Below are 25,182 nucleotides of genomic sequence, written 5' to 3'. Positions count from 1 at the left end.
TGACTTGCCTGTGATGATGGCCCTATCCTTATGGTTGACCTTGTCTTACAAAGGACTTGAAACACGTGTCGGAGAAGATGTCTTGGCTGGCAATTGAAGCAAGCTGTAGGTGAGTCCATCCAGTTGATGCAGCCTTTCTAATGCTGTATGCTTGCTTTACAGGAGGCAGAATAGAGATGTGTGGACTTTTTTAGCCCCTTGGGCACCTCTGAAAAATCTTAATTGACGAATTTGTTTTGAGCCCAATAACCATACCAATCTAAGTGGTTTGTACTTGAAGTAGTAGTTCCCTTTCCAAAGGGAATATCTTATTTTATGTTAAATGGTATTCAGTTCTGGTACAGTATGTGCATCTTTAGCAGTAGGGGAGTATCTTCAGGAGATGAACATCTGCTGTGGAGTTTCTGGTAGGGTGAGAATATGAATTGGCTGCCTGAAACTCAGTCCAGGAGTGATGAGAGCAGACCAAGGCAGGAACTTGAGAGGTAGTGGAGAAAACACGAACTGCCTTCACTCTCTGGCTGGGCCTTATGTGACGGAAAGGGAGGATAGCAGACCACTATGGTGTCTCCTTTGCATCTCCAGTGCCTTTTGACTGCACCCCACACTGGAGTCTGGAATGAAACATCATGCTGTCCCTGAAGCCAGGCCACACAAGCTGTGCTCCCAGCCACCTGGGCAGCACCAAGACACAGGAACAGACAAGGGCAGGTATTATAGCATCCAGCGTGATCATTGTATGGATATTTCACCTTCTGTTAGCAAGGGTGTAACATTTCCATAACAGCTTCAGTGACCAAACACAGAACAAAATCTATTTAAAGGATTTTTTTTTCCTTTTTTTGGTGTGCTTCCATTAGATAATTTAGCCAATGGGTGGAATAGACCAGCTTTCCATTGGTCAGTCAGTTTGGTGATGTTTTATCTTTCTGTTAGTGGCTGGAGTACAAATGGGTAGTTATGCTGCTGTGGACTGCTTTTCTTTTAGCTGATCTGGATTGTTTTCCTTTTGTTTGTTTGTTTTTGTGTTTTTTTTTCTTTCCCTTTGGTGTTTCGTTCCAGACCTAATATTTTTGCAATTGTCAGGAGACCAAAAGCCATGGAGAGAAATCTTTCCCCTCATGGAGAGCTCTGCAATTCCAAAGTAACGAGTGCTTAGTAGTTGGGGATTTGTCTCTGGGGTGAGACTACTCTGCATTGCCAATTAAGCTGGGCAGCGCTTGGTGAAATGGGAGCTTGCCTCTGATTCTCTTTTGCAAAGAGATGTTTTCCTTGTCTGACTGCAACAGAGACATGACACTGACTTCCTTTGTGCCTCTGGGCAGTTTGGCTGGGCCGTTATTTGTTTTCTCCATTCTGTGACCTGCAGGTGGACAACGGGGGAGTGGGGACCCTGCTCAGCTACCTGTGGTGGAGGCACCCAGACTCGCTCCGTTTACTGCGTGGCGTTTGATGGGCAGAGCTCCCAAGGGGTTGTGGACAACGCTGAGTGCATGGCCTTTGCACAGCAGCCTCGCAGCAGTCAGCCCTGCAACATGAGGCAGTGTGCAACCTGGAGCACAGGTCCCTGGTCAGAGGTGAGTTTGTGTGGGGGAGGCGACTGCCATTTAGCATCTATTGGAGGAGGATCTGCCAAAGCTTGGGGGTAAAGAGGCAGGCATCTTTGCTGGGACTGTAAAAGGTGTGTGCCCCTGGGTAGGTAACGGGCAGAGGTACAAGATTTGTCCCTGCTATCCTCAAAACAAGTTCTCCAGGTTGCTAGAAGCTCTGCCTTCCTATAAATTTGTTTGTGTTCCTCAAAGCTGTTCATGACCCTGCACCCTTGTCCCTCTCATCACATGATCTCTCTCTCCTCCAGTCTCCCTGTCCTTTCCCCACTTCTGTAATTTTATCAGATCCACCAGACCTTGCTGAGTTTCTGAGCCAGGCCTGGTGAAGGTGGAAGGCAGGCGTAAGAGCTGCTCTCCCTGAGCTGATGATGTGCAGTAACTCTCTCCTCTGTAAAACAGGAGCTCACGGCTCCCACTTGGGCTGTTTATTTCCATGCATATTGCTGCCTCAGCATTACTAGCCTCTGGACAGCAGTGCTAAATCACAACAGTCAGTAAGCAAGATGCTCCTGAACTGCCGGTGACCTGCTGTTTGCTGTAGGCTCTGCATCAGTCCAGGGCATCTCTGGACACAGCTGCAGCGTGTGTTTTTGATGCCTGTGTGAATTTGAATCTACAGGAGAGGAAACCCTTCATGCTGGATGTGCTCAGTGCTGCCAGCCATGCACATAGAAGACATCTTGCATTCAAAAATCTTAGAAAGTAAAGATAGTGTGTATGATTGAAGTGCATCTACTCAGTCCCTAAGGCACAAGAGAATTTTGGTCTTTTGAAGAAGTACATGCATTCTTGCAACATTTGATTTACAATCTTTTGGTACTTCTATGTCTGAGTAGTGCAGAACATAAAATGCAACTCTGAGGCACTATAACCTAGACTGCAAAATCTTTTTTTTTTTTTTTTTCCCCTCTCATCAGATGTGAGGTGTGAATACTGAGATGGATTCAGGGTTGTAGAATGAGAGCACTGTTTGAGGAAGGCACAAAGTGACATGCTCTTACGAAGTAATTCCTAAGTGATTCATTCTGGGGTTCCCAAAAGCAATCGAGTTTCATGTACCCTTGGAGATACAAGGTCACTCTAGTAAATGACTGATGGAAATTCAGCTGAGAAGCTCATATAAAGCAATTCAGATTGCTCCCAAGTCTTCTGTGTAGGAGATCTTAGTAATTCATGGAGAGACAGGCTGGATTCCAGCCAAAACCACTGTAAATTTAACAGGGCATTGAAAATATCACATTCCAGTTACCTTTATAAAAAGAGTCTGTCTCACAGCTACACAGCATAAAAAGGTGCACAAGGTCTTCAGGAAAAAGACGTGACCAATACAAGAACTTAATCTTTTTATTTTCCCTTGAATTGTTTATTTTTAGCTGACTTTAATCAGGAGTAAATATAGTTACATTAGAATCATAGAATCACCAAATGGCTCTGGTTGAAAGGGACCTTAAAGATCATCTAGTTCCAACCCCCCTGCCATAGGCTGGTTCCTGGTATCTTCTACCATGTATTGTTCTCAGTGTATTGTGCAGTACTGTTATTTTTTCAAAATTATTCTCCATGACTTCTTCGGTAGAGAGCAAGAGAAATCATGTAACTAGGCCAAAATCATCCTGTGAGCTCTAAATCCCCTAGATCTTACCCACCATGCCTTATTGTCTCTTCTGCAGCCTAAACAACTACTCTAATTCCCATCCAAGAAGATGATTTTTATGATGGTTGCTTGTTTTAGGCGTTCCCAAAATGGTATGCTGCCCTAATGCTGGGGACCACAGCCTGGGAGTGGAAGCAGAAGTTATGTGCTTTCTTTCACCTGTTGTGCCCCTTTCTGCAGTGCTCAGCCAGCTGTGGGGAAGGAGTCCAGACCCGGACTGTCACCTGCAGAACGCAGCAGGGCTCTCAAGCTCGGGACTTCGCTTGCCTCATGGAGCCAAAGCCACCAGCCACCCAGCCCTGCCTTAAGGAGAACTGCATCCAGGAGATCGGCTGGCACATTGGAGACTGGGGCCTGGTGAGCATCACACTTCTACGGTTCAGGGCTCACTGATTATATCACTGTGTTCCTTGCAAACAAGCTTTAATCAGGCAGTGTGCACGTTGGCTGAGGCTGGGAGTATGTACTGCTTCATTACCAGTCCCTTGGCTCACGGCTGCATTATAACTGGCACTAGTAATGCTCCAGTTAATCTGTTGCCTGCTTTGTTTGCAGCTGCTACAAAAATAAATCCTTCTTGAAGGGGGGAGATTATAGTTTCTGAGACAGTAGCAAAATGCAGCCAATAAACAGAAACAATCCCCTCCTGCTGCGTATTCCCAATTCTTCGCGCCATCGATGTGAATAGCAAAGCTGCTCTCTGGCTGAGTATGGCTTAGAGCCACAGGCTTCAGGACTGGTCATCACATTGGATGAAATGTTTCAAACTATGTTTTTGTAATTGTTCAGATAAACTGTTCTTCAGCTGGATTAGTCTTGTCTGTGTGGAGGGAGCCAGACTGTTTTCAGCCTGGGAAAAGTGCTGGGAGAGAAGAGATAGGGGCAGATCCAGTGCACCACGTTACTTCCAAACACGTTTGTCCCCTTCTATGCTAGTCAGACCAGCTAGTTCTGAGTTAAAACATGTTACATCTGGTTCTCTGTGTGATGTAGGCTGTTTTAATAACAGCTAAAAATGCAGCATACCTTAATCTGATCTTTCCTGGCCTCAGGCTTTCCAATATCAGAAGGGCTCCTGCCTGCATCTGAATAAAAGAAAGAAATACCTCCACAAAGTTTGTAATGCTTGCCCTGAGCAGGTTGGTTACCCAGTTACTGCATCCTCTTCACTGCCCTCCCCTCCCTGAGGTTCTGCTCATCCACAGCTTCCAGTGAGAGGAACTGCAGTTAGCTGCTTACAAGAAAGTCACCCATTTGCTTTCCTGTTTTAAAGTGGTGCCTGCTGTTTGGAATGCAGAGTTCAGAGCTGACCTCACAGCTGGTGTATCCCAGTAGTACTGGAATGCCTTCAGGCCAGGCTGAAACAATTCACTCCTGCTGCTCATTCCAACTCCTTGCCATAGCACTGTTGGTAACAGCAGCGCATCTGGATGTTACAGAGTGAGCATGGCTTGGAGCCTAATGCTTCAGGGCTGAGTGCAACATTTGGTAAAATGGTTTAGAGTAACTGTTCAGATAAATCCAGCTGAAGTGTTGTTTGCCTTGTCTTGCTGGAGGAAGCTGTGCTCAGCCTGCAGCTAATCACACAGCTGTTCCACACTTCGGGGCTGTGGGGTTTCTGCATTCTGACTCTGGTTCCTGCTCACTTGCCTTGTCTCTGTGCCCAAGTGTTCGAAGAGCTGCAATTCAGGCATCCGGACACGCCAAGTTATCTGTGCTGACGGTGACTCCAAATTCTACAGTGCTGAGATATGCAAAGCCATCCAGCCCCAGAAACCAGCCACCCTGGGAAGCTGCAACATGCAGCCCTGCTACCTGCCACAGCGTGAGTGGTATTGATGGACAGCCAGCTTTTTCTAAGATGCTTCTGCTGTAGGCATATAAATTTCCTAGAGTCTGCACAAGCTTGTGTTCTTGTCTCCCTGCCTGCCTCTGTCCTGTACATTCATGTTTTGCACACATAACCGTAGCATCTTCAGTGTCCCAGTACCTGCACCGTTTGAAGTGTATGTAACAGGCTTAATGTTCATGTGTGTCCATTTTGAATTCAGTATTTGTGATAGCTCTGTTCTAGTTTGTACTGCAGACTGACCCCAGGACTCCCAGAGTTAAGAACGATTGACACCCTGGGCAGGCTCAGTAGTTAGAAACCATAGCCAACTCTTATCCTATTGTGGACCACCTAAAAAGGAGGCACAGCTGTTCAGAAGACTTTGCCTGTATCTAGTCTTCATGCCAAAGCCAAAATGGCAACTTTTGCCTGCCTACATGTTGCAAATAGCTCTCCTGAGCTATCAGTCCAATTGAATCCAAATGCTGATTGACAGTTGCTCCAGAAGAAGAGATGCATTTTCCTCAACTTTAGTCTCCTGTTAATTTCTGGATGCATTTGCAATTATTTGAGCATCGTTGGACTAACTGCACTTACTTTGTGTCTGTCTCTGTTTGCAGAGGTCCCCAGTATGCAGGACACTATGGGATATGATGTCACTCGCCAGTCCTTGCTGACTCGTTACAACCCAAACAGCCCTGCCACAGGTTCAGAAGAATTTTGTTTGTTTGGGGTTTGGTGATGGTGGACTTGAAACAGGGTGTGGTAAGGGGAAGATTCCTCCTTTTCTTCCTTTCTCTTGTTCTTTTCACGGGCTTCTAGAAATTCCTGGAGCCAGGGATAAATTATAGATTCTTTTACACCCATAGTGACCAACATCTGATTCTGTGCATGCAGCAGACTCTGTACAGTATTTACATCCCAGGTTCTGACAGCATGATGTAAATGCTGCCTGAGAGAAATGCTGCCCAAAGCAGATTACAAGTCCTGCTGCAAGGGAACCACAGTAATGTGGCAGGTGATTTCTCATGGGGCAGCAGGAAGAACACTCACAGCAGTGAGCAAAAAAAACCCTCAGGACAACCAAATCCAGAAGGGTGGGCTGGAAGACATATTCAGGTGAAACCCTGATACAGAAAAGCTTGCCCCGTAGCCTTAGACAGGTAAAAGGAAAAAGAGCAGAGATGAAGAAAACTGCCCGGATTTTGTTGCTTGCCTGCATGCTCTAAGGATTTCTCTTCCCAGATTCTGGACGGATGCTCGCTGGGAGCTCCGCAGTCCACAGTACCTCTGCGAATCACCATGTCCAGCCCACTGAGGACCGTGGCATCAACTTGTTGCCTGTTCGCTGGGAATCCCAGTCACACCCATCACATTCCCAGCAGCTCAGCTTCCCTCAGTACCCCACTGCAGGGACTGGCTCTCAGGACTGTCAGCGGAGCCCACACGGCTGCTGTCCAGATGGACGCACTCCGGCTTCAGGCCCTTTGGGGAGAGGTTGTCCCTTCAGCAGCTGTCACCAAAACAGGTAGCTGGAAGTAGATAGGCCTGAGCAGGGAGGCGCTGCCTTTCCTGGAAGGCCTATTGAAATTTACAGCCTGTGCCTGTTGAGCCAGGCAGGTCAGGTATTGCTGCAGCCCTTCTGCCTTCTGTCTGTAGGTATGGATGTTGTCCGGATGGAGTAACAGCTGCTCAAGGTCTGAACAACATGGGATGCCCACAGTACAACCGTGAGGTTCAAATGAGCAGAAATCAGCCCGCTGCAGCTGCTCCAACAGTAAGTACAAAAGCCCTTTGGGTTTTAGCACTCCATCAGATAGGAGGATTCGTATTTGACCCTAATTACTCAGACCGTGGGTTTCTGTTGTGCTTCATCTCTGCCAGTAGTGCTGGAGAACCAATACTCCATGCATGGCATCTGGCCCTTTGGCCCACTTCATTCCTGTGCAGTTTGGGGCACCCACTTGTGATCCTCCATCAGCAGGGGACAGAGTAGGTGGTCGGGAGCTGTCTGAGAAGGAGAGGAACATCTTGCATAGAGCTGGTTGAATAGTCATGAGTAATGAGATTTCTGTCTGTCAGAAACTTGCCATCCAATTTCTAGGAGAAAAAGCAGGACAGAACGTGCCATTAATAATTGCCCTTGTTAGTCGTCTCTGCAGACTAATTGAGGGTAAAATATTCAAGGAGAAAATTCATCACTAATGGTTTGGGGTGTGTGGAGGGGCCAGATGAAAAAGCTGGCCTGTTGCTGGCTGGCTAGGTGTGTTCTGCAAAGAAGTGCAGCGCTGTCACCATGGCCAGCAGCCAAGTTTCTCCCCCCTTGCCAGCAGGAAAGCCTCCAGGAGGCAAACAAATGAGTAGTGGTTCCTCTAACAGCTGCCCCTCCGCAGCCAACAGCTTGGACACTGTCTTGCATGTCCTTCCGTCCTCATGTACACATGATAACTTTTGGCTTTCAATTCCCATCTCTAAGGCAAGCCAAGCCTTGCTGCAGCAGCACCCCTCGGGCGAGTGCCGCAGCTCAGTGTACGGCTGCTGTTTTGACAATGTCGCTTCAGCTTCGGGTCCTCAAGGGGAAGGATGTCTCAACAGGCCCAACTACCGTAAGTGATGCTTTGGTTTCTTTGGTTAGAAACATAGGAAGAGTCACACAGAATTCAGTAGCGTACGGAAGCTTCCCGTGTAGAGGTTTTGCTCTCTGTAAATTGTAGTAAATGGTCTCCTTGAAAAGGAATCCAGGCTGGTGGCTGGGAGAGGGGAATGTAGAAAAGCTGCCAAATGGTTCAGTTAGCTACCACAGAAATTCTTGTTGTCCTCTTTTGGTATTTGGACAGAACTCTGTGTATGTAATCTCTGTCAGTCTGTAGGATTTCTGGGGAGCTGTTTCCCCCTGGGAAGACAACGTGATACAGCCTGGAGTGCTCCAAATTCATTACCTGGGCTTAGGTGAAGTAAGGCCTTCTCTGAGGAACTGGGGCCGTGCTCGGCCTTCAGACAAGCTTGTCTGCCCAAGGCAGGAAAGAGAGCTACAGCTAAGGATGGCGGCGTTGGTCAGGGCTACATGGAGGCTTTCAGCCAGCAGAGAGCAATAGGGAACAGTGCCTGCTGTACTACCAGGATGCTAGAGCTGCTGGGTGAAAGCACCTCTGCTCATTTAGTTCGCAGCTGTATCTTTTGCAGGCTGATGGCTGCTGCATTGCTTTCCCCTTTTGCTACAGCACAGGGATTGCTTGGTCGCCAGCCCTGTAAGGCTGCCTTAGGGGGAAAGGTCTGAGTGTCCTCTCTGCTCAGCCACAGCTCTGCAAAGGAGCTCTCAGTCAGAGCTCTGCATCCGATGTTTGTCAGCATGTGGCTGTAATACGTGTGACTCAGGGCACAGGGGAAGGTCTGCAGACAGACTGGGCTGTGCTTCTCTTTGTTTACAGCAGTAATCTGTAGTGTGTGAGTCTTCACAACTGGGTCTAGTCCCCTTGCTCTCTGGGCTGGCAATGTGCAAATGACAGCCACGTGCCCCTTGCAGCATCAGGATTCCCTAGAAAGGCCGTAAAGTGTCAGTCTAGCATTTAGGCTCAGAAATGTCTCTGCGGTTGGCTTCTCTCCTACCAGTAGGAAAACAAGGGCTGAAGGAGACATCAGAGCAGCTGCCCAATTTAAAAGCAGAGCTGGATGCAAAATTCAGGTGTTCCTACCTTCCCACCAGCACTCTGCCCACAAGGCCCATCAGATCATTTGGGTAGATTGTTGCAGCACCTGGACCTTTGTGTTTCACAGCCCTCACCTGTCCTTCTGTTCTGCTCTTTCTGGTAGCATATCCCGTCATATGCCTGCTGCCCAGCGCCCATGGCCCCTGTGCGAACTGGACCACTCGCTGGTACTTTGTGACTGTCGTTGGCAAGTGCAACCGCTTCTGGTACGGCGGCTGTCATGGCAATAAAAACAGCTTTGCCTCGGAGGAGGAGTGCATGAGAGTGTGCCACAGCTCTGCGGGGGTCAGTCCCCTGGCGCACCAGCCCTATTCTGGCACAGGAGCCCTGCAGCAGCACGACGCCGGCTCCAGCTCTCACACAGGGAACTCTCGGGGTCAGCAGCAGCCACCACTGAGAGAGTCTGCAAGTCAGAGCCAAGAAGGAAGAGCCTATGGGGCTTTACAGCCCACACACAACAGACACAGAGGGGACAGCTGGAGGAGCGAGGTGCTTCCAGAGACCGTGCAAAGGACTGGCGTGCTGGAGAGCCAGCGCTGGGGCACCCAGCAAAGTCGATTGAACAGCCTGAGCCAGCTGCACTTGGTGTCGGAAACAGCCGCGCCTGGGCCCCCAGAGAGGCAGAGCCAGCAGGTGCTGCCACATGAAGGCAAGCTGTGGCATAAGGCTTTTGGAGCAGATGCTTCCATAACGGCGGGCTTGGGCCACCAGGTGTCTGCAGACTCACTCCCAGCAAGGGATCTGCACAGGTGATTTTTTTTTTCTTCTCTCTTTTCTGCCTGCTCATTGTGAAGCACCAGTGCAGCTTCCTCTGCAGTGGAAGCGTAGACCCAGCCAGGACCAGCTAACCACGAAACAGATTGGCTGTAAATGTGTCCCTCTGGTAAATCGAGTTATCCAGGCCCTGGAGTTAATCTGCTTTCCCAGTCCTTGCACTCTCATTGCTCTCTGACAGCACTGGAGGCAGCGTGTGTGAAAAGACTGCAGGATGCTGGGGCCCTTGTTCGGGAGGCATTCCTGTACTGTAAATGAAAATCCATAGGTGGTTTGCTTGTTCTGACCAGTAAATCTAGCTGACTCTCTGACTTCAGAGCCTTTATGGGTCAGCAGGGGGTTGTTCCAGGAAAGACTTTAAAATGAATCGTTTGGGTCAGGATCCAGGCAGCATCACCCTGAAAATCAGGATTGCCTAGAGCTAGATCTGTTTGTGTCTGCACTGGATCTGTGTCTGTCTGCTGAGCTGAACGTAGTTCTCAGAAGAGAGGTTAAACGGCTGGGTCTGTCTCCTTGGATTTCATGTAGCATTTGGTCTGTCCAGACCAGCCTTTGTTGTGTAGGAGAGTGCTCCCCATGTTACAGGGTGCATCTGTTCAGAGCTAAATAGGCATCCAGTCCTGCTTTGCACTTTAGTTTTGACTCACCCATCACCACATTAGACAACCCAGAAGAGAGAAGGGCAGCAGAGCTGCTAATGGAATCACTTCCTCTTTTAAAGAGCCATCCTGGAGGAAGCCAAGCCCTCTCTTGTGACAGCAGTCGTGGGACAAAACATCCAGCTGGTCTGCAAGACAGGCACGTCCCCCTTCTCCAGAGTGGAGTGGATGAAGGATGGCCGGCCAGTCTCCTCTGACAGGTGAGCTCAGTTCCCTTTGTCATAGAGTTCACAGTCATTGCTGGGTAGAGTGCCAAATACGCTTAAATGTTTGCCCACTTTCTTTGTATTCTCATTGTTAACATTCTTTGGGGGCGGACAAAAAAAAAAAAAAAGGAAAAAGAAGAAAAAAAAGAAGGATTAATAAAGGAACAAGCTCATGTAGTGACTTCAGAGCACTCTGAACATGAGCTGATGAGCTGTCCACCTGGCCTGTGTACGGCAGAGAGATGCACTCTGCAGTAATATTGAGGCACTGGGCAGTGCTTTGGGCAGCACTTGTTCTGCCCCCTAACAAGGCGCCAATGTATTGCCTTGTGGGCAGTTACACAGAAAAACGTCGGCTGTGTAGGATTCTTCTTGGTCAGCACTAAGTAGTCCAGGGTGAAGCTCATAGCCAAGTCAGTTCCTCTGGCTGGAATTTTCTGGTACTGTCATCTGAAATGCAATGCTTTTAAAAGCATTTTTAAAGCCTTTTGTCCTGGGAAGTCTGTTTCCTGCAACAGTTTGGTTCCAGAGAGTCACTTTTTGTTATGAAAATCACAGTTGTTAAGAAAAGCCAAGTTCTGCTTTTATGTTTGCAAATGACTGCTGGGGCTCGAGCTCCTGCCTGGAAGGGCAATTTCCCTCCTCATGGGAGAGGATAGCTGAAAGCAGTTCCCTATTTTCCCATCTCAGTTTCCTCTCTGTTCCCGACCTCCTTTCTGCTGCAGTCATTTCCCCTGCCTGTGACCCCTCTGTGGTCAACAGTTTTGTTGTTTCTAAGCCGGGAGGGCACTACATGCTGGTGCTTTATGTAACGTCAGCTCGAAGGGCGCTCTGCCTTGGCCAGGCAGAGGCCATTAATCCCCGCTCCTGTTGCAGGCACACCTACCAGTCCGACAGCTCCTTAGTTATCAGCCACAGCAAGCCAGAGGATGCTGGGATTTACACGTGCCTCGTTTCTGATGGGAGGACAGAGAGACGGCAGATTCAACTACAGATCATAGGTGATTTATCTTCTGCTTGAGACCAAAGAGGTAGCTCAGGGCCCCCTGATAACAGACACTGACAACAGGGGCAGTAAAGCCAAGTGCAGGAACAAACTTTCTCTGCTGCCACGCTGCGCTAGTGGCGTTGCCTTCGCCCCATGGCAATGGTGTCCCGAGGTCACACAGCCAGTCTCCTCTGCTCTACAGGAGCCAAGAGGGAGAGCAGAGGTAGCAGGGATTTTTCTGGCATTGTGTCATGATAAAGCCCTGGCCATAAAGCGCTTCCCGCCTTGTAGAGCCACCCCATGCCTGGAATTGTGGTTTGCCTGTGACCTGCCCCACTTCCAGCATAACAAGCATGTTGTTCTCCCTGAGAGCCATCAGCGGCCTCCTGATCCCAGGCAGGAGGCCACAGAAAAGTGCTTTCTGCAGTTTCCTGTGCCCTCCATCTCTCTCTGTAATGTGACCAGTTTGCCATAGCTGCCCTTGTTGGTGCATTTGTGTTTTGTGTTTTGCCAAAACAAGTCCTTCTGGGTAACAAATTATTCCCTGTTCCAAGAAAGCCATGTCTTGTTTAAGAAACAAAACAAATACAAAAGACTGGTCTAAAAAGAAGGGTCAGCAAGCCACCCTTTGCAGCCTTCAGTCCTGAGATGTACCTTGTCACAGCAATGGCTCAGAGGGCAGAAGGCAACGTGGCCTAAGGGGTGCTGCAACGTACTCACTGACAGGGGAGAGAAAGGCGCCTACAAGTGCTTGCCTGCAGGTCTGCGACTCTCATTAGTCAGCAGCACAGGCTCACTGCACTAGTCAGTCGGAAAACAGATGGCTGAAGGGCTCCTTGGCTCCAGTTCAGCAAGCTCTCCGAAGCTCCCAGAAACCCTACGCAAGAGGTCACAGTAAGAAGGGTCTTTTTATTCACATATGGCATTTTATTTTGAATAGAGTACCAGAGTGCTGTTCTGGCAGAGGGTGAGAGAGGTCAGGTCCTTCGCAAGGAAAATCAGCAGCACCAAGAGCTACCCAGAGGCGGGAAGGTTGTGCAGGCAGCCAGCTCCTCCGTGCAGCCACAATTCGCGTATAGGTGAGTTCACACACAGCAACAGTTTGTCCCCCGTGCCCAGCTGATGAACCATATGGCATCTCTTCATGTAGAAAAACTGAGGATTGGAAAGGTCCCAGGTCAGCTGTTCTGGGGCACAGTTGGGAGGCAAGGAATACTGAACTGTTGACAACGGGAGCAGGCAAAGATCCCGGTTGCAAGCTGTCTTCTGTCCTCCCAAGAGTCCCTTGAAAGAAGCATGTCCTGAGCAAAGATGCCCAGGGAAGCTGACAGCAAAGGAGCCAGGTTCAAACAAATACAGAAATGTCAGGAGCAGCATCTTTAGCTGTTCAACTTAGTGCAGCCGGAAAGAGAAACCCCTTCTGGGAAAAAAAGCAAAGCAAGTGTGAACTGCCTAACTAGCACCAAATAGACATATGTATATATATTTTTAAAAAGCTCCAGATACTTTAACCCCCACCCATTTACTTTAAATATTTTGTGAACAAACCAGTTTGACTCAAACTATCTTCTCATGTACTGGGTGGAATACTTTGTAGCTTCCTGCCTGTTTCTCAGATGCTTCTGGGTCCTGCAGAAATAAGAGTTAGAGCTGTTTTTGCCTTAAATGCAGCACGTTGGGGCTCCAAACTAAATGGGACTGTGATTTGATCCCTCTCTGTTTTTGACTTTGCAACCAAAAGCCCAGCCAATTTGCTGAACTCTCCAGTAACCTCCTTAGCTGCTTCTGCCTAAAAGCAGAAAGAAGTGATTCATTGAATTAAGAACATTGAATTAAGGCTCTTTGGTATTGTTTTTTGAGATCAAGAATTCAGGTCAGAGGATGGGGGCTGGGGAGATGATGTTTTCTTTGACTCTGGGAACATCATGGCTTAGTTCTCTTCCAAAATGGTGTTTATCTGCAGTTAAAAGAGAGCAAAGAGCATGAGGAGATGAGTGCTGTAAGAGCCTGTGTCCAGCCTTTCAGCTGCATACAGTGGATGCCTTTGCATGCAGTCAGACAGGTGATTGGAATGGGCTTGTCATACCCCTCCCCCAAAATATTTGTTTTTGTGTGCCAGACAAGCACTTTGGGGGAACCCTGCTTGGTGCCCTGTTCTCAGGGGCTTTGTGCCATTTGCTGTGTGTTTATGCTGTTAATGCTTCCAAGGATTTTAGCCAGAGAGATGCTCTGGGTTGCTGTCCCGCAAGGGTTAAGTTGGCTGGCAGGAGCGCAGCACCATGCTGTGCTGAACTGGAGCAGGATTTGATAGAGGCTGCTTTTTTCTAAGGGTGGTGAGTGTTGTTTATGGCAAGTATCGGAGCTCTGATGGGAGCAGGGAGACCGCCCTTTCCCATTGGAGGCAAAAAATAAGGTTTGTGATTAAAAAGGCCTTGTGCTGAAGGTCAGATGCTGAATGGAAAAGCTGATGCATCTTTTACTGTTCTTGTGGACTTTGCAGGTTGAAAATGGATAAGAGCGAGCCCTCGGTGGTGGAGGCCGGCATCGGGGAGAGGGTCAGACTGCCCTGCACAGTGGAAGCATCACCAGCTCTCACCATCGAGTGGCAGAAAGATGGGCAGCCCCTCTCCTCTCCCAGGTGAGCTCCCAGATGGCTCTACCATACCTACAGGCAGGTTTGTGGGGAGGACAGCCCCAATCTCACCTTCCTTCCTGTTTCCTTCCCCAAGGAACAGCTCTGCTGGCCATGCAGTAGGGCCCATTGTGCTTTATGCTGGGCAGCTTCATCTGTTAGGCCCAGACAGTACTGCCTGCCTGCCCTAGCTTCAGTCACAGGTCAGAGCCTGAACATTGAGCTCGCAAGCGAACAGCTGTGATAGAGTCTACAGATGAGCCAAAGCTGGAATTTGTTTGCCTACAAGATTAGCAGAAAGAGGAAACTTGCCAAGAAATACCTGTTAGGCAAAACACAGCAGAGACTTGCAGCAAACAAAGAGATCAGGGTGCCTACAGTGAACTTCCAGAGCTTCTTATGCTGCTGTCCTGCAACTTCCCTCACCGGCTGCTCCTAGGAAACCAGCTATAACCAAAAGCTTTTCCAGAGGTCACAGCACTGGTGATGGGATTTCAGGGGCCAAGGTTGTATTGCAGATTGAACTGGGCTGCTGCTAACCCTTTGCTTAGTGTTACTACAAAGCTGTGTGCAAGGCACAGCCTCAGTTCTGGTAGCTGGAGCCCCACCCTGCCCCAAGCACAGGCTGAGGGGATTCTGCTTTTGTCCCTCAGGCACAGGCAGCAGTCAGACGGGGCGCTGGTCATCAGCCGGCTCAGCGCTGAAGATGGCGGCTTCTTCACCTGCACTGCCTCCAATGGACGTGACCAGGACCAGCGTCAGGTCCTGCTCCGGCCCCTAGGTACCAGACGGGTGGCGGCATGGGCTGTAAACTACGAGCTTCCTTCAGACTGGTGGAAGCTTGTAGTTCACAGCAATGTGTGTTGGATTCGTCCCGTGAGGGAATGCGTGGCATTGTCTCCTTGCTAGTGATGATTTCCCTTCTGGCCTAGGAGAACTGAGGATCTCTGGCCTTACGCCGAGCATCACGGTACCTGAGGGAGGAACCGCTCAACTTCACTGTACGGTGACTGGCAACAATGTGAATATAAGGTGGTCAAGGTAAGCAAAAATGAGACAGAGCTGGCCTTCCCTTCTCTTCTTGAGCCTCATCACTAATCCTCCAATTAATAATGCAGGGTGCCTGCCAGGTAACGGAGAAACCCATGGTTCTCAGCCCCAGCTGGCATCGCCCACTTTCCTAATCAACTTGACTGTTACCCTAAAAATCCTAGGCAGATCCTAGGAGAGTGGTTGCCAAGTCCACATTCCAGTCAAGTGAGAAGGAAAGCAGACTTTAAGCTAAGATTATACATTAACAAAACATATTTATATACACATTACAATAGCAAAAATTAAAGTTAGAAACTAGAGGATGATTTTTGGTTGGTCTTCAGAAGATTCTCTGTGGCCAACCCTAGCAAATGTTTTAACCCGTACAATAACAGCATCTCTTCTCCCAGCTTTGTGCCGTGACAATTCTCCCCCTCTACTGTCAGGTGGGAGCAAATGCGTATTTAAAGGGTTTTGGCAAAGGTGTAAGGGTAAAGGCTGTGTCCTCTTCTCATGATGTTTTACAGTGAAAATGAGTTTGTGCAAGTATGTGGTGGGTTGGGTGGTGTTTTTTCCCTATTTGAAAATAATCAGTTCCATTTTGGAGCTTTCTTGCAAAGGCTCCACAGAGATGGATTAGTAATTGTTTCAATCCCTCTAGTCCCAGGGGTAGGACTGAAGTGGGCCATCTCACAAAGAGAGCTATTCTTCCATATGTGAGTTTGGTATTTGAGTCAACAAAATGATGCAAGTATCAGTATGAATGAAACTCTTTTCAGTGAATAAAATTTACTTTCCGTGGTAACTGGGAGTCCATAGTTCAGGCAGTGTTCTTGCTGTGCACAGAGTATTCCAGGAGGAGCAGAACAGATATGATCTTGCTGATATTTTAAACGTTTTTAAACAGACTTATAGGGGAGAGGAAAGAGGTTGCATTGCTCACTGCCCTGTACGTTCCTCAGGCACAGCTATCAATGCCTGCCAAACAAACCCTGCCAGACCACAACCTGGGGAGAGGGAAACGCACCCTGGATTTTCTCTTAGTTCCTCAAACCTCAAAAATGTGTCATACTGGAAAAAGCAAAGGCTTTACACAGAGCACACAGCTAGCTGCCTCCCACGGAGGCAGAGGGCTAATAAGCAGACTCACTCAGGCTCAAATTACTACCTAATCGCAGAGCCAGGTTATGGCAAAAGAAGAGGTCTTCCTTTGCACTGAATTTGTAACAATTCACCCCATTCACACAACATCAGTTTCCAAACAGCACAGAGGTTCCCATGGGTGGGAGCAGTGGTACAAAATGGTGGGAACAGAGGTGTACAAAACACTTTTCATTACAGGAATGGAGTCCCAATGCGGGCAGATGGTCACCACATCCACCTGTCCCAGGATGGAAGCCTGGTCATAAGCAACGTTCAGTTGGCTGACGAGGGATCCTACACGTGCAGCGCCTACAGCAGCAGCAACTCCGTCAGTGCCAGCACCGAGGTGAAGGTGCTGAGGAACAGGCCCAGTCGTGAGTACAACTTGTCCTCCCTGCTTCTCCGGCACAGGGCCTGCCTCTTGGCCATGGCTGTAAGGCTGCCCACTGTGTGCCTGTCCACCACCAATTGGGGAAGCAGCAGGAGCCTCTGGGTGAGCTCAAAAGCAGGGTGGTGGAAACAAATCCCCACCAGGGCACTGAGAGCAACGGAAGTCAGTCCTAGAAACTGCATTCTCTTTCTTTGTCTAGCCAGAGATGTCAGTTTCTCTCAGCCGTCCTTGATGCTGGACTATATTTAAAATAACACCCTTAGAGCTGTCAGGGTGGAGAGAGCAGGAACCTGCTGTGTTTTTTCAGCGGGAAGTTAAACCTGATGACAAGCTCCGGGACTGTTTTCAGCTGGCTTTACCTTTTGCTTGGCTGCAGCAGCTGTGAATCACGTGGACCTGAGCAGAGAGTGCGTGGACCAGCCACACCTCGCCAACTGCGACCTGATCGTGCAGGCCCAGCTCTGCAGTAACGAGTACTACTCCAGCTTCTGCTGCGCCAGCTGCTCTCACTACCAGCCGCAGGCCAGCCCTCCGCGTCACAGCGGGTGACAGAGACCTCCAAGGCCACAGGAAGGAACAGGTGACTGATTACAAGACAAGAACTCTGAACTCTGTCCTTGTACTGCATGAAACTGTTCTGGGAGGTCTGGCCTGCTTGAAAGCTCGAGAGGGTGAATGTAACACTGTAGGGGGTGTAACTGCGAAAAGGTGGCAGAACCACCATCCTCCAGCTTACTGCAAACATCTTCCCCCTCCCCACCCCACTCCCTTATAGCAATAGCTAACCCGTGCCTTCACATAACAGTAGCTGTTGTTGTTCATGGAGCAAGGCGATACTGGGAATGTAGGGATGTGACTTTAGAGAGGGCAGATAACCAGCATAATAGAGGGAGAGCCTGATTATTCTTCACATAATGAAGAGAGAATAGCGCTAAAAAGAAAAAAAAAATATGTCTAAAGTGTCTGTAGGCGGGCCTGAACTGTCTTAACTAAAGCGCTAATGATTGAGGAACATTTATAATCCTGGGGAGCATTTTCCATCTAAATGCAAAGAACTCGAGCCATTAGAAGCAGCTTGATGCATATAAAATTCATGTTCATGTCCTCTGAGGTTACAAGGTCTACCGATGCAGCTGTAATGTCACATACTGTACCTTGTTATTGCAGTGCTCAGATAAATTTCTGTTCGGGTCAGTTTGGATTCTACTTGAATGTGTTCAGCTTTGGATTGAAATGCAGAAGCGATGCTTCACAGAAAGCTTAGGACAAAATGGAAGAATACTTTTAGCTGTTTCTAAATTGTAGGGACAATTTAGATGGATATAGGATCATTATTGTCTGTTCTGAGATGCTGCAATTTAAATATCAATATCTCTGGAAAGGATTATCAGTTTTTTTTTGTTTTTATTTCAGAGGCAGAACAGTGCTGTTGAATTTAATGCAAAGATGGGCTCTATGATAGCATTGTGCTGCTTGGAGAGGAGAATGATATGCACATATAAAGAGGTGTGGAGGTACTTTACTTGCTGGAATAAAGTTAGTCTCAGTTAACATCAGGAATGCCTGGCTCTGCATGGGTCCTGGGCTGATTGTTGCTGATACGTGCTAAGAAATGAGGACTTCCAGATGCAGAGCAGCTATAGCTGAAAAGCATCTCTCACATCTGCACTAAGACAGAGCGGTAGCTAGCTAGGTATGAGGCTCTGAAAGAGAAATTCTCAGGCTTTAAGATAGGTGTGGGTGTGGAGGGTGATACTATATGATTTGTTGACCCAGGAAAGGCATGTGGTGTCTTCAGTATCTCAAAATGGAATTAAAACATCCAAACAAAACCATTTTTTTACAGCCTCCAGAAATACGGTTTTACCTGTAGCCCCAGCAGCAAATCCACTTTCCTTATGCCACACTCCCTGCTGAGACTTGGACAGGTTACTCATAATAATTAGCACCACGTCCCATTTATTATATGTATAGACGTAGCTGTACATCTATGCCAGTACACGGATGTGTAGTGTTGGTGTTGCAGGTGGATGGTGAGGATTTGTTTTGTGTGGTTGGGTTGTTTTTGTTTCTTTCTTCCTACTCTGCTACTTTAATTTACGGCTTCTATGGAAGGAATCTAATTCTGGGCTGTGATCACACCACTCTCCGTGCCTTCAGCCCAGAACCAGCGCTCAGGGCAGCAGTAATACATGGGTGTAAATCCCCAGGCTTGGCAGCCTAAAGATGGCTTGGACGCTAAATCCAGTAAATCAGTTTAGCTGCATCTAAAAATAAGAACTACTAACCTAATGACTGCACTCTCTTCGGCACAGGTGTGGCTTCAGGACTGGACACCACGCTTTAAGATGTGAGCACACCGAACAGTCTCGAAGCAATCCAGTAAAGGAGCAACAGGTGACACGGTGAAACAGCTATCTGGGGCATTTTTTATTTTACTTTTGAGGCCAATGGTGGAGTCTGCTTGCTAGAAAAGGCAAAACTTATTTTCAACGAAGACCCTTCAATTTGGCAATTAGGAAAAACTTTCTCTGCTCTAAGTCATAGAATGTTACATTGACAAGTGGTGACGGTGCAGTCACAGAATCACAGAATCACAGAATTTTCTAGGTTGGAAGAGACCTCAAGATCATCGAGTCCAACCTCTGACCTAAAACTAACAGTCCCCACTAAACCATATCCCTAAGCTCTACATCTAAACGTCTTTTGAAGACTTCCAGGGATGGTGACTCCACCACCTCCCTGGGCAGCCCGTTCCAATGCCTCACAACCATTGACAACTTGAGGACAACTCAAGCCCTGAGATAAATTCTAATTGTATTTGTACATAAATTTGCATTTAACATTGCAAAATGGCACTCTGTACAGGATGTTTTGGTATATAGTATAACTGCCTTTAGAGTCAACAGACTAATATAAAATTGTGTAAATTCCAGTCATGCGTGGCAGGTGTAGAAAGGAGTTAAGGTCTGTGAACCTTCTCAGGAAGATGGTTAGCCGTTGGTTATGCTTACATCAGATCCCTTTCTCCCAGAATAAGCAGTTTTTTCTGTAATAAATCTCTTTCTACTGTGTCAGAGGCTCTATTTTTATACTAGTTAAATAGTTAGCTTTCATCTGAGCTGTATGATTATATACCACGCGGCCAGGGAGTGCTATCTCAAGCCTGGTGAGGTCTGTCATGGGCACCAGTATTCTGACGGACTGGACTTTACAACTGAAGGTATTTTTTTTTCCTTGTTTATTCTCTGACCTCTTTCAGATGTGTAACCATAGCAAAAAGGATGGTGGTTGAAGGCATGTAGTTCACTGCTTTAAAAACATGCCATGACTATAATAGTTAACTACGGGGTGTTTGTATTCTTTCTATTTAGCAAGCTGAGCTTTTCCTTATATGTAGCATCACTTAACTTCCTAACTGTTTAATTTTTGATTTGCAAATCAAGATAGCTATGACCTTCCTACAATCCATTGTTTAGGGAGGAAAACTGCTATCTCCTTTACTGTTATCTCCTAGGCAAGGGAAGGGTGTAACTGCACTGGGCTATTTTCATCTGATTGCTGGACACTGCTGTGAAAGTCTAGGGAACTGATAGGTAAAACCAAAAGCAAACAAACAAATGTATAACATTTTATTATAAATGTTAGACCTCTAAACATGTATGACTAAGTATTCGCTTGCTTTTTGACAGCTGATTAAGTATTGAGAGCAATTCCAATACCGTAAAGAGTGTTGGTCATTACTATTAATGCCATACTGAACACAGGTTGCTTAATGTAAGAACAAACCTGTGCAGGACAGAAGCACCAGTTTTCTAGACCGTGTCACCGTGAGAATCACAGTGTGTGTCTAGAAATGGAAACTCCTGGCAAGCTCAAATGCTACGGCCACATCACGGGAGCATTTTTCCCCTTTCAGGTCTGACTTCTTTTTAATGTCTACAACTACGTCATATACATAAGACTGAAGTAAAAACCAATCATACTAAAAGAAAAGGGATCGACTTACTGGTAGAACAGCAAGGAGTGAAAATACGTTGTTTTCTCTGGTGGCTGTTAGGGTTTCACTCCTCTTAAAAGCAAAGGGAAGAAAACCAAACTGAGTTTTCCTTTTTTGACTGTTAGTGTGCTCATCCTTGTCTCTCTGTAAATTAGAAAATTCAGTGATGCAAACCCAGAATCCAATGTTTTCAGTAAAGCCCTCCTTTGCAGAGCTTTAAATAGCTATGGGTCAAAAGGATATTTGCAAGTTCGGGCCTAAAGTTCAAGGTACGATACCATGGCATACAAAATAATACATGTGCAAATACCAATAGCAAGCTTACAGGTTGGCAGGCAGGGCTTGTCTGCAGCCACCTAACAACAGAGAAGAAACCCAACAGGGCAAATCCTGAAAATTAAATAGAGAGGGTGGGAATAAGACAGGGCTTCACAGACAAGGTTTCTACCACCAACATTTATTTCTGTTAAAGCAGATTATAAATCATCAGTACAAATATATATAACTTACATTTGCTTGTAAGGCCAAAGTTTAAAAGTAAAGTTAAAATGAGATGGATTTCACGATTCACCGGAGGCAGAACCTGGACCAGCTGCAGCCTTAACCACAAGGTTTCACAAATCAGTGGAAAAAAAATAAAAACAAAAGTTAAAAAAACTCTAAGATCTATAGACAGACAAACAAAAAAATGGATTCCTAGGTAGCCCCAGGATGTAGATATGATTACGGTAAGTTGTCACAGTAGTGTTAGAACCAATAGATTAAGACAAGAAAACTGCAGCAATACATGAAAGAAAAAAACATACTATATATATATATATAATATGTAGCTTGATTCCAATAAAAAACAGTTAATTTTCCCCATGGTTTTCAAACCATGACAATACTGTTCTTTAATTTTATTTAAAACTACGATATAATGACTTACTGGTTGTGATTGTTGTTGCAATATGCTACTTACAATGAACAGATAGATACAAGAACAAGCTAGAGCCCCTTTTTCCACCCCCTGATATTACTTACAATAAGAATCAGAGATAAATCAATCTTATGTACAATTTCTTACATCCAACCCCCCCCTTTTTTTTTAAACCTTTGGCAAGATTACTTACAACTCATACGGCTTTTAATATCCACTATTTAAAATATCCTAAATGCATAAAAATAAAAATTTTGGCTTTACTTTATTCTTTACATATAATATTCACTTTGTTACTCAAAATGGAAGCTCAACTTTTTCCACAAACCTAGCTTTTGCTAAGCAGGTGACAATCTCCCACCCATAGTTCCCCCCCAATTTTTCCACCCCATTTTTCCCTGAGGGGGAATGTCCAGGACTTGCAGGGCATCAGAAGGGCACTAATATAAGATCTGCCTTCCTTTCTGTGAGATAACTTGTTTCTGCAGAACAGGCTTCAGGACTGGGTGCCCACCTGTGCTGTGTTTGATGTCCAGCTTTCCAAGTAAGGAGGGAATGCAGACAGGGGCAGCTGCCAGATTCCTTTTATACGTTAAACTCTGTGTCTGTTTATACCCTCCCCATAACCGCTCCCTCTTTCTAACCCATTTTCACTTGAAGGGACCTTTGGGATTATCAAAGCAAACTGATCAGAAACAGTCCCCTCTGCTCCCTTTATCCCTCTAGCCTACTGTACAATTTATCTACCGCCGCAGGGCTGCTTAAAGTTCGATCTCAAACGTCTTCTGTAAATCACTCGAGAAGGGGTTAGTCGGAGAGGGATTAGTGCGCTGCTTTGCCTTGCCCTCGAGTGCTGCCCACTGTGCTTCAAAGGGGTCTACCTGTGGAGCGGCTGCGGGAGGCTGCGAATGCTTGTCCTCTGCAGCCCATTTGCCACCGTCAACTCCATTGAAAGCTGCAGAGCCATTGTGCTGCGCAGACGGAGTGAAGAAAGGGCTGCTCGTGGCACTGCTGCTTTCGTACTGGGGGAACGTCTGCTGTTTGACAAGGCTGGGCGACTGGTGCGGGTGGGCGGCTGCTGGAGTGTGGCTTGCCGTACCGAAGACATTGGCTACCATCTGGGAAGGCGTGATGCCCACCACAGGTACGCTCGGGGCTGCGTAGGTCATCCCATTTGCTACAGCGTAGGGCTGAGCTGGAATAAAGGGCGGCTGCATGGGCGGTACCACGCCGACCGGCACGGGCTGGGGTGCAATGTAGGTGCTCACGGGGAAGGCTGGTGCCGGCTGGGAAGCTGCTGGAGGAGGCTGGAGTAGTGGCTGTGGGGCTGGGGCTGGGGCTGGGGCTGGCTGCTGCTGGGCTCGGACAGTCTTTGAGACCTCTTCCAACCAGCGGTCTGCTTCTGAGGGGGTACGTCTGTGATTTCCTTGGAAGAGACTTGGAGAGGCTGTACCCGAGGAGGTGCCGCTCCATTCAGTGCCTGAGAACGGAAGCACAGGAATGTCATTCATGTTTCTATCCCTTGCCCTTTTATCAGTTAGAAAAAATGGAGGATGCACACAAGGTCAGTTGGGCCTCCTCCCTCCACAGCCAGGAGGTGGTTACCCAGAGCCGGAGCACCTTTCTACAGCTGGTGCACTGCTCTGTCACAGGGAACGTTGGTCAAGAAGGGATGGGGAAGAGTTTCCTCCCTAAAGTGCAGATTTTTGTTTTGTGATTTTTTTTTGTTATTACTTTGTTCCATTTTGTTCTTTTGTTCTTTTTTTTTTTTTTTTTTTTTTAAATGACAGACATTTGGAACTTTAGGGCATGAAGAAGAGCTGCCACCTCCCTTCATTACTTAGTGGCAATGACCTAGTCCATAACCTCTAAAATTCCTCTACTGGGGAGTTTCAGTTTATGCATGTATAGCTCGGGAGTGGTGGACTGTTATAACACTAAGCTATACAAAACTTTTTAAGGCTCATTTGCCTTAGTTCCTCAATTAAGGTTTTACCCTTTGCAATACAGCAATGTGATGGTATATGAGTTCAAGGCAACATTTCTTTTTCTGTCCCATACGTGTTGAAGCATATTGTGAGCACTCGCTACTATATACATGAACATTTAAGGCAGTACATCTGATCAAATTGCCATGTAATATATAAACTGTACTTACTATGACTTCCTGTTTATGTTCTTTCTCCATCTCCATTCTTCCCTTAGTCTTTTCATAACTCATGCTGCGCACCTCTCAAATTCGTTTGCAGTGCTTAGTGCTTAACATCTCAGATTTTTCTTCTACAACTACAGCTCTATTTTAACTCATTTATCTTCAGTGATTAAAAAAATCACCATCATTCCTCCCATACTTTCAAATCCATCTTCCATTAGCTGAATTCTACAATCTTCCTTCTCCCTACGGTTTTATATTCTCTTCCCTTCCCATAGGATCTCATCAGCTTTTTAATGTGATGAGAGAAGCAACCAGGAATGCTCTGCAATTCACGTGTTATTTGGTGTTTTGGAAAAATAGAAAAGTAACAAGAAAAGAAGTTACTGCTCAGTAGTCTTCATTTAGTCTAATCGTAACAACTAGTTCAACTCCACCTAAGGTCAGTTCACTGTTGTTTTTTACAGTGGTAACTCGAAGACAGAGCTTAAAGTCTCTCTCTTACGGAGGAAGACTGACTGGTAATGGGCCTGGTACTGTTACAAGGACAAACAGAACCTATTTCACTAGCAAGGTTGTTTCTGGTGACGCTTGCACCAGGAAATGTTTGTTCATAGCTTTCTAGCGTATTTGTCCATACGGGTGACAGCCATTAAATTACCACCTTACATTGGATATGAATATAGACAAGGACTGTATGGACAGACTAAACTTATTAAACAAGAAATGAATTTCTAAAGTCTTCAACCACCCAACTTAATCTCTCCTTATCTACGTTCATAGCAAGAATGCAAAAAATCATTTTGGGTAAGCATACAGATTCTTTCCTCTTGATTCTCCAACACGCTATTTCATTACTTCCTTTTTTAAGCATCAGATTTTCTAAAACACTGCCAAAATAAGAAACAGTCTAGATTGCAGACCCAGGACCAGTGAGTTCATAGCTTCCCTCCATCCACTTGTGCAAAAGGCTACTACTTCCAGCTTTTGTTATTGTTCCTTCCACTTTTCATTAAGTGGCACTGACAGCAATCTCAAGGGCTCAATTATGCTTTTGATCTGAGTTCTCATAGCAATGCACAGGATCTACTTCCAATCTTACCGGAGACCACGGCTGCAGCTCCAGTATTAGCAGCAGGAGCATGAGCCCAAGGATTGGTTTCACGAACTGGCATAGCTGTGGACACAACAGCAGCTTGGGATGGTTTAGCAGCAAGCACACAGAAGGCAGAGGCAGTGCCATTAACTAAAATGGGAGCAGACAACATCAGTGCAATTAATTCATGCAAGGCATGCACATGACTGGAATATTAGTGGGCCATGTCGTAACTATTAACATACAATTTTAAACACTTCCACATGACAGCAGTTTGTGTAAATTAGCCAAATTGGACTGACAGTTGATGAAGCTCGTAAATTCTATTTCACCAAGGCAACTCTTGTTAACAGTTGTGGGATGGTGGGGTTTTGTGTTTCATGAGGCC

General features: G+C 46.7%; 2 protein-coding genes across 14 annotated transcripts in view; one reads left to right on the top strand and one right to left on the bottom strand.

The window, feature by feature from the left end:
- Positions 1-19,701, top strand: part of PAPLN (papilin, proteoglycan like sulfated glycoprotein) — a 50,331-nt gene extending 30,630 nt beyond the window's left edge. For 5 of the 7 annotated variants that reach the window (XM_068684037.1, XM_068684034.1, XM_068684030.1 and 2 more), the window contains 17 exons: positions 1,370-1,577; positions 3,445-3,621; positions 4,933-5,089; positions 5,716-5,802; positions 6,341-6,623; positions 6,755-6,872; positions 7,572-7,701; positions 8,906-9,551; positions 10,298-10,435; positions 11,318-11,442; positions 12,370-12,508; positions 13,930-14,067; positions 14,715-14,842; positions 14,994-15,102; positions 16,435-16,610; positions 17,004-17,207; positions 18,943-19,701. In XM_068684037.1, coding sequence (XP_068540138.1) covers positions 1,370-1,577; positions 3,445-3,621; positions 4,933-5,089; positions 5,716-5,802; positions 6,341-6,623; positions 6,755-6,872; positions 7,572-7,701; positions 8,906-9,551; positions 10,298-10,435; positions 11,318-11,442; positions 12,370-12,508; positions 13,930-14,067; positions 14,715-14,842; positions 14,994-15,102; positions 16,435-16,610; positions 17,004-17,176 — 2,932 coding nt within the window. In that variant the 3' untranslated portion in view covers positions 17,177-17,207; positions 18,943-19,701. The remainder of the gene's footprint in view (positions 1-1,369; positions 1,578-3,444; positions 3,622-4,932; positions 5,090-5,715; positions 5,803-6,340; positions 6,624-6,754; positions 6,873-7,571; positions 7,702-8,905; positions 9,552-10,297; positions 10,436-11,317; positions 11,443-12,369; positions 12,509-13,929; positions 14,068-14,714; positions 14,843-14,993; positions 15,103-16,434; positions 16,611-17,003; positions 17,208-18,942) is intronic. The other 2 variants (XM_068684033.1, XM_068684032.1) reach the window with 2 other exon arrangements.
- A 1,362-nt stretch (positions 19,702-21,063) lies between these two features.
- The window catches only part of NUMB (NUMB endocytic adaptor protein), a 42,166-nt gene continuing 38,047 nt past the window's right edge, over positions 21,064-25,182 (bottom strand). For 4 of the 7 annotated variants that reach the window (XM_068684039.1, XM_068684038.1, XM_068684040.1 and 1 more), the window contains 2 exons: positions 24,801-24,944; positions 21,064-23,026 (listed from right to left, as the gene is read on the bottom strand). In XM_068684039.1, coding sequence (XP_068540140.1) covers positions 22,308-23,026; positions 24,801-24,944 — 863 coding nt within the window. In that variant the 3' untranslated portion in view covers positions 21,064-22,307. The remainder of the gene's footprint in view (positions 23,027-24,800; positions 24,945-25,182) is intronic. The other 3 variants (XM_068684043.1, XM_068684044.1, XM_068684045.1) reach the window with 1 other exon arrangement.

This window comes from Anas acuta, chromosome 5, assembly GCF_963932015.1.
Source record: "Anas acuta chromosome 5, bAnaAcu1.1, whole genome shotgun sequence".
Taxonomy (NCBI): domain Eukaryota; kingdom Metazoa; phylum Chordata; class Aves; order Anseriformes; family Anatidae; genus Anas; species Anas acuta.
Note: the sequence above shows the minus strand (reverse complement) of the source record. Positions and strands in the feature narration are given on the sequence as shown.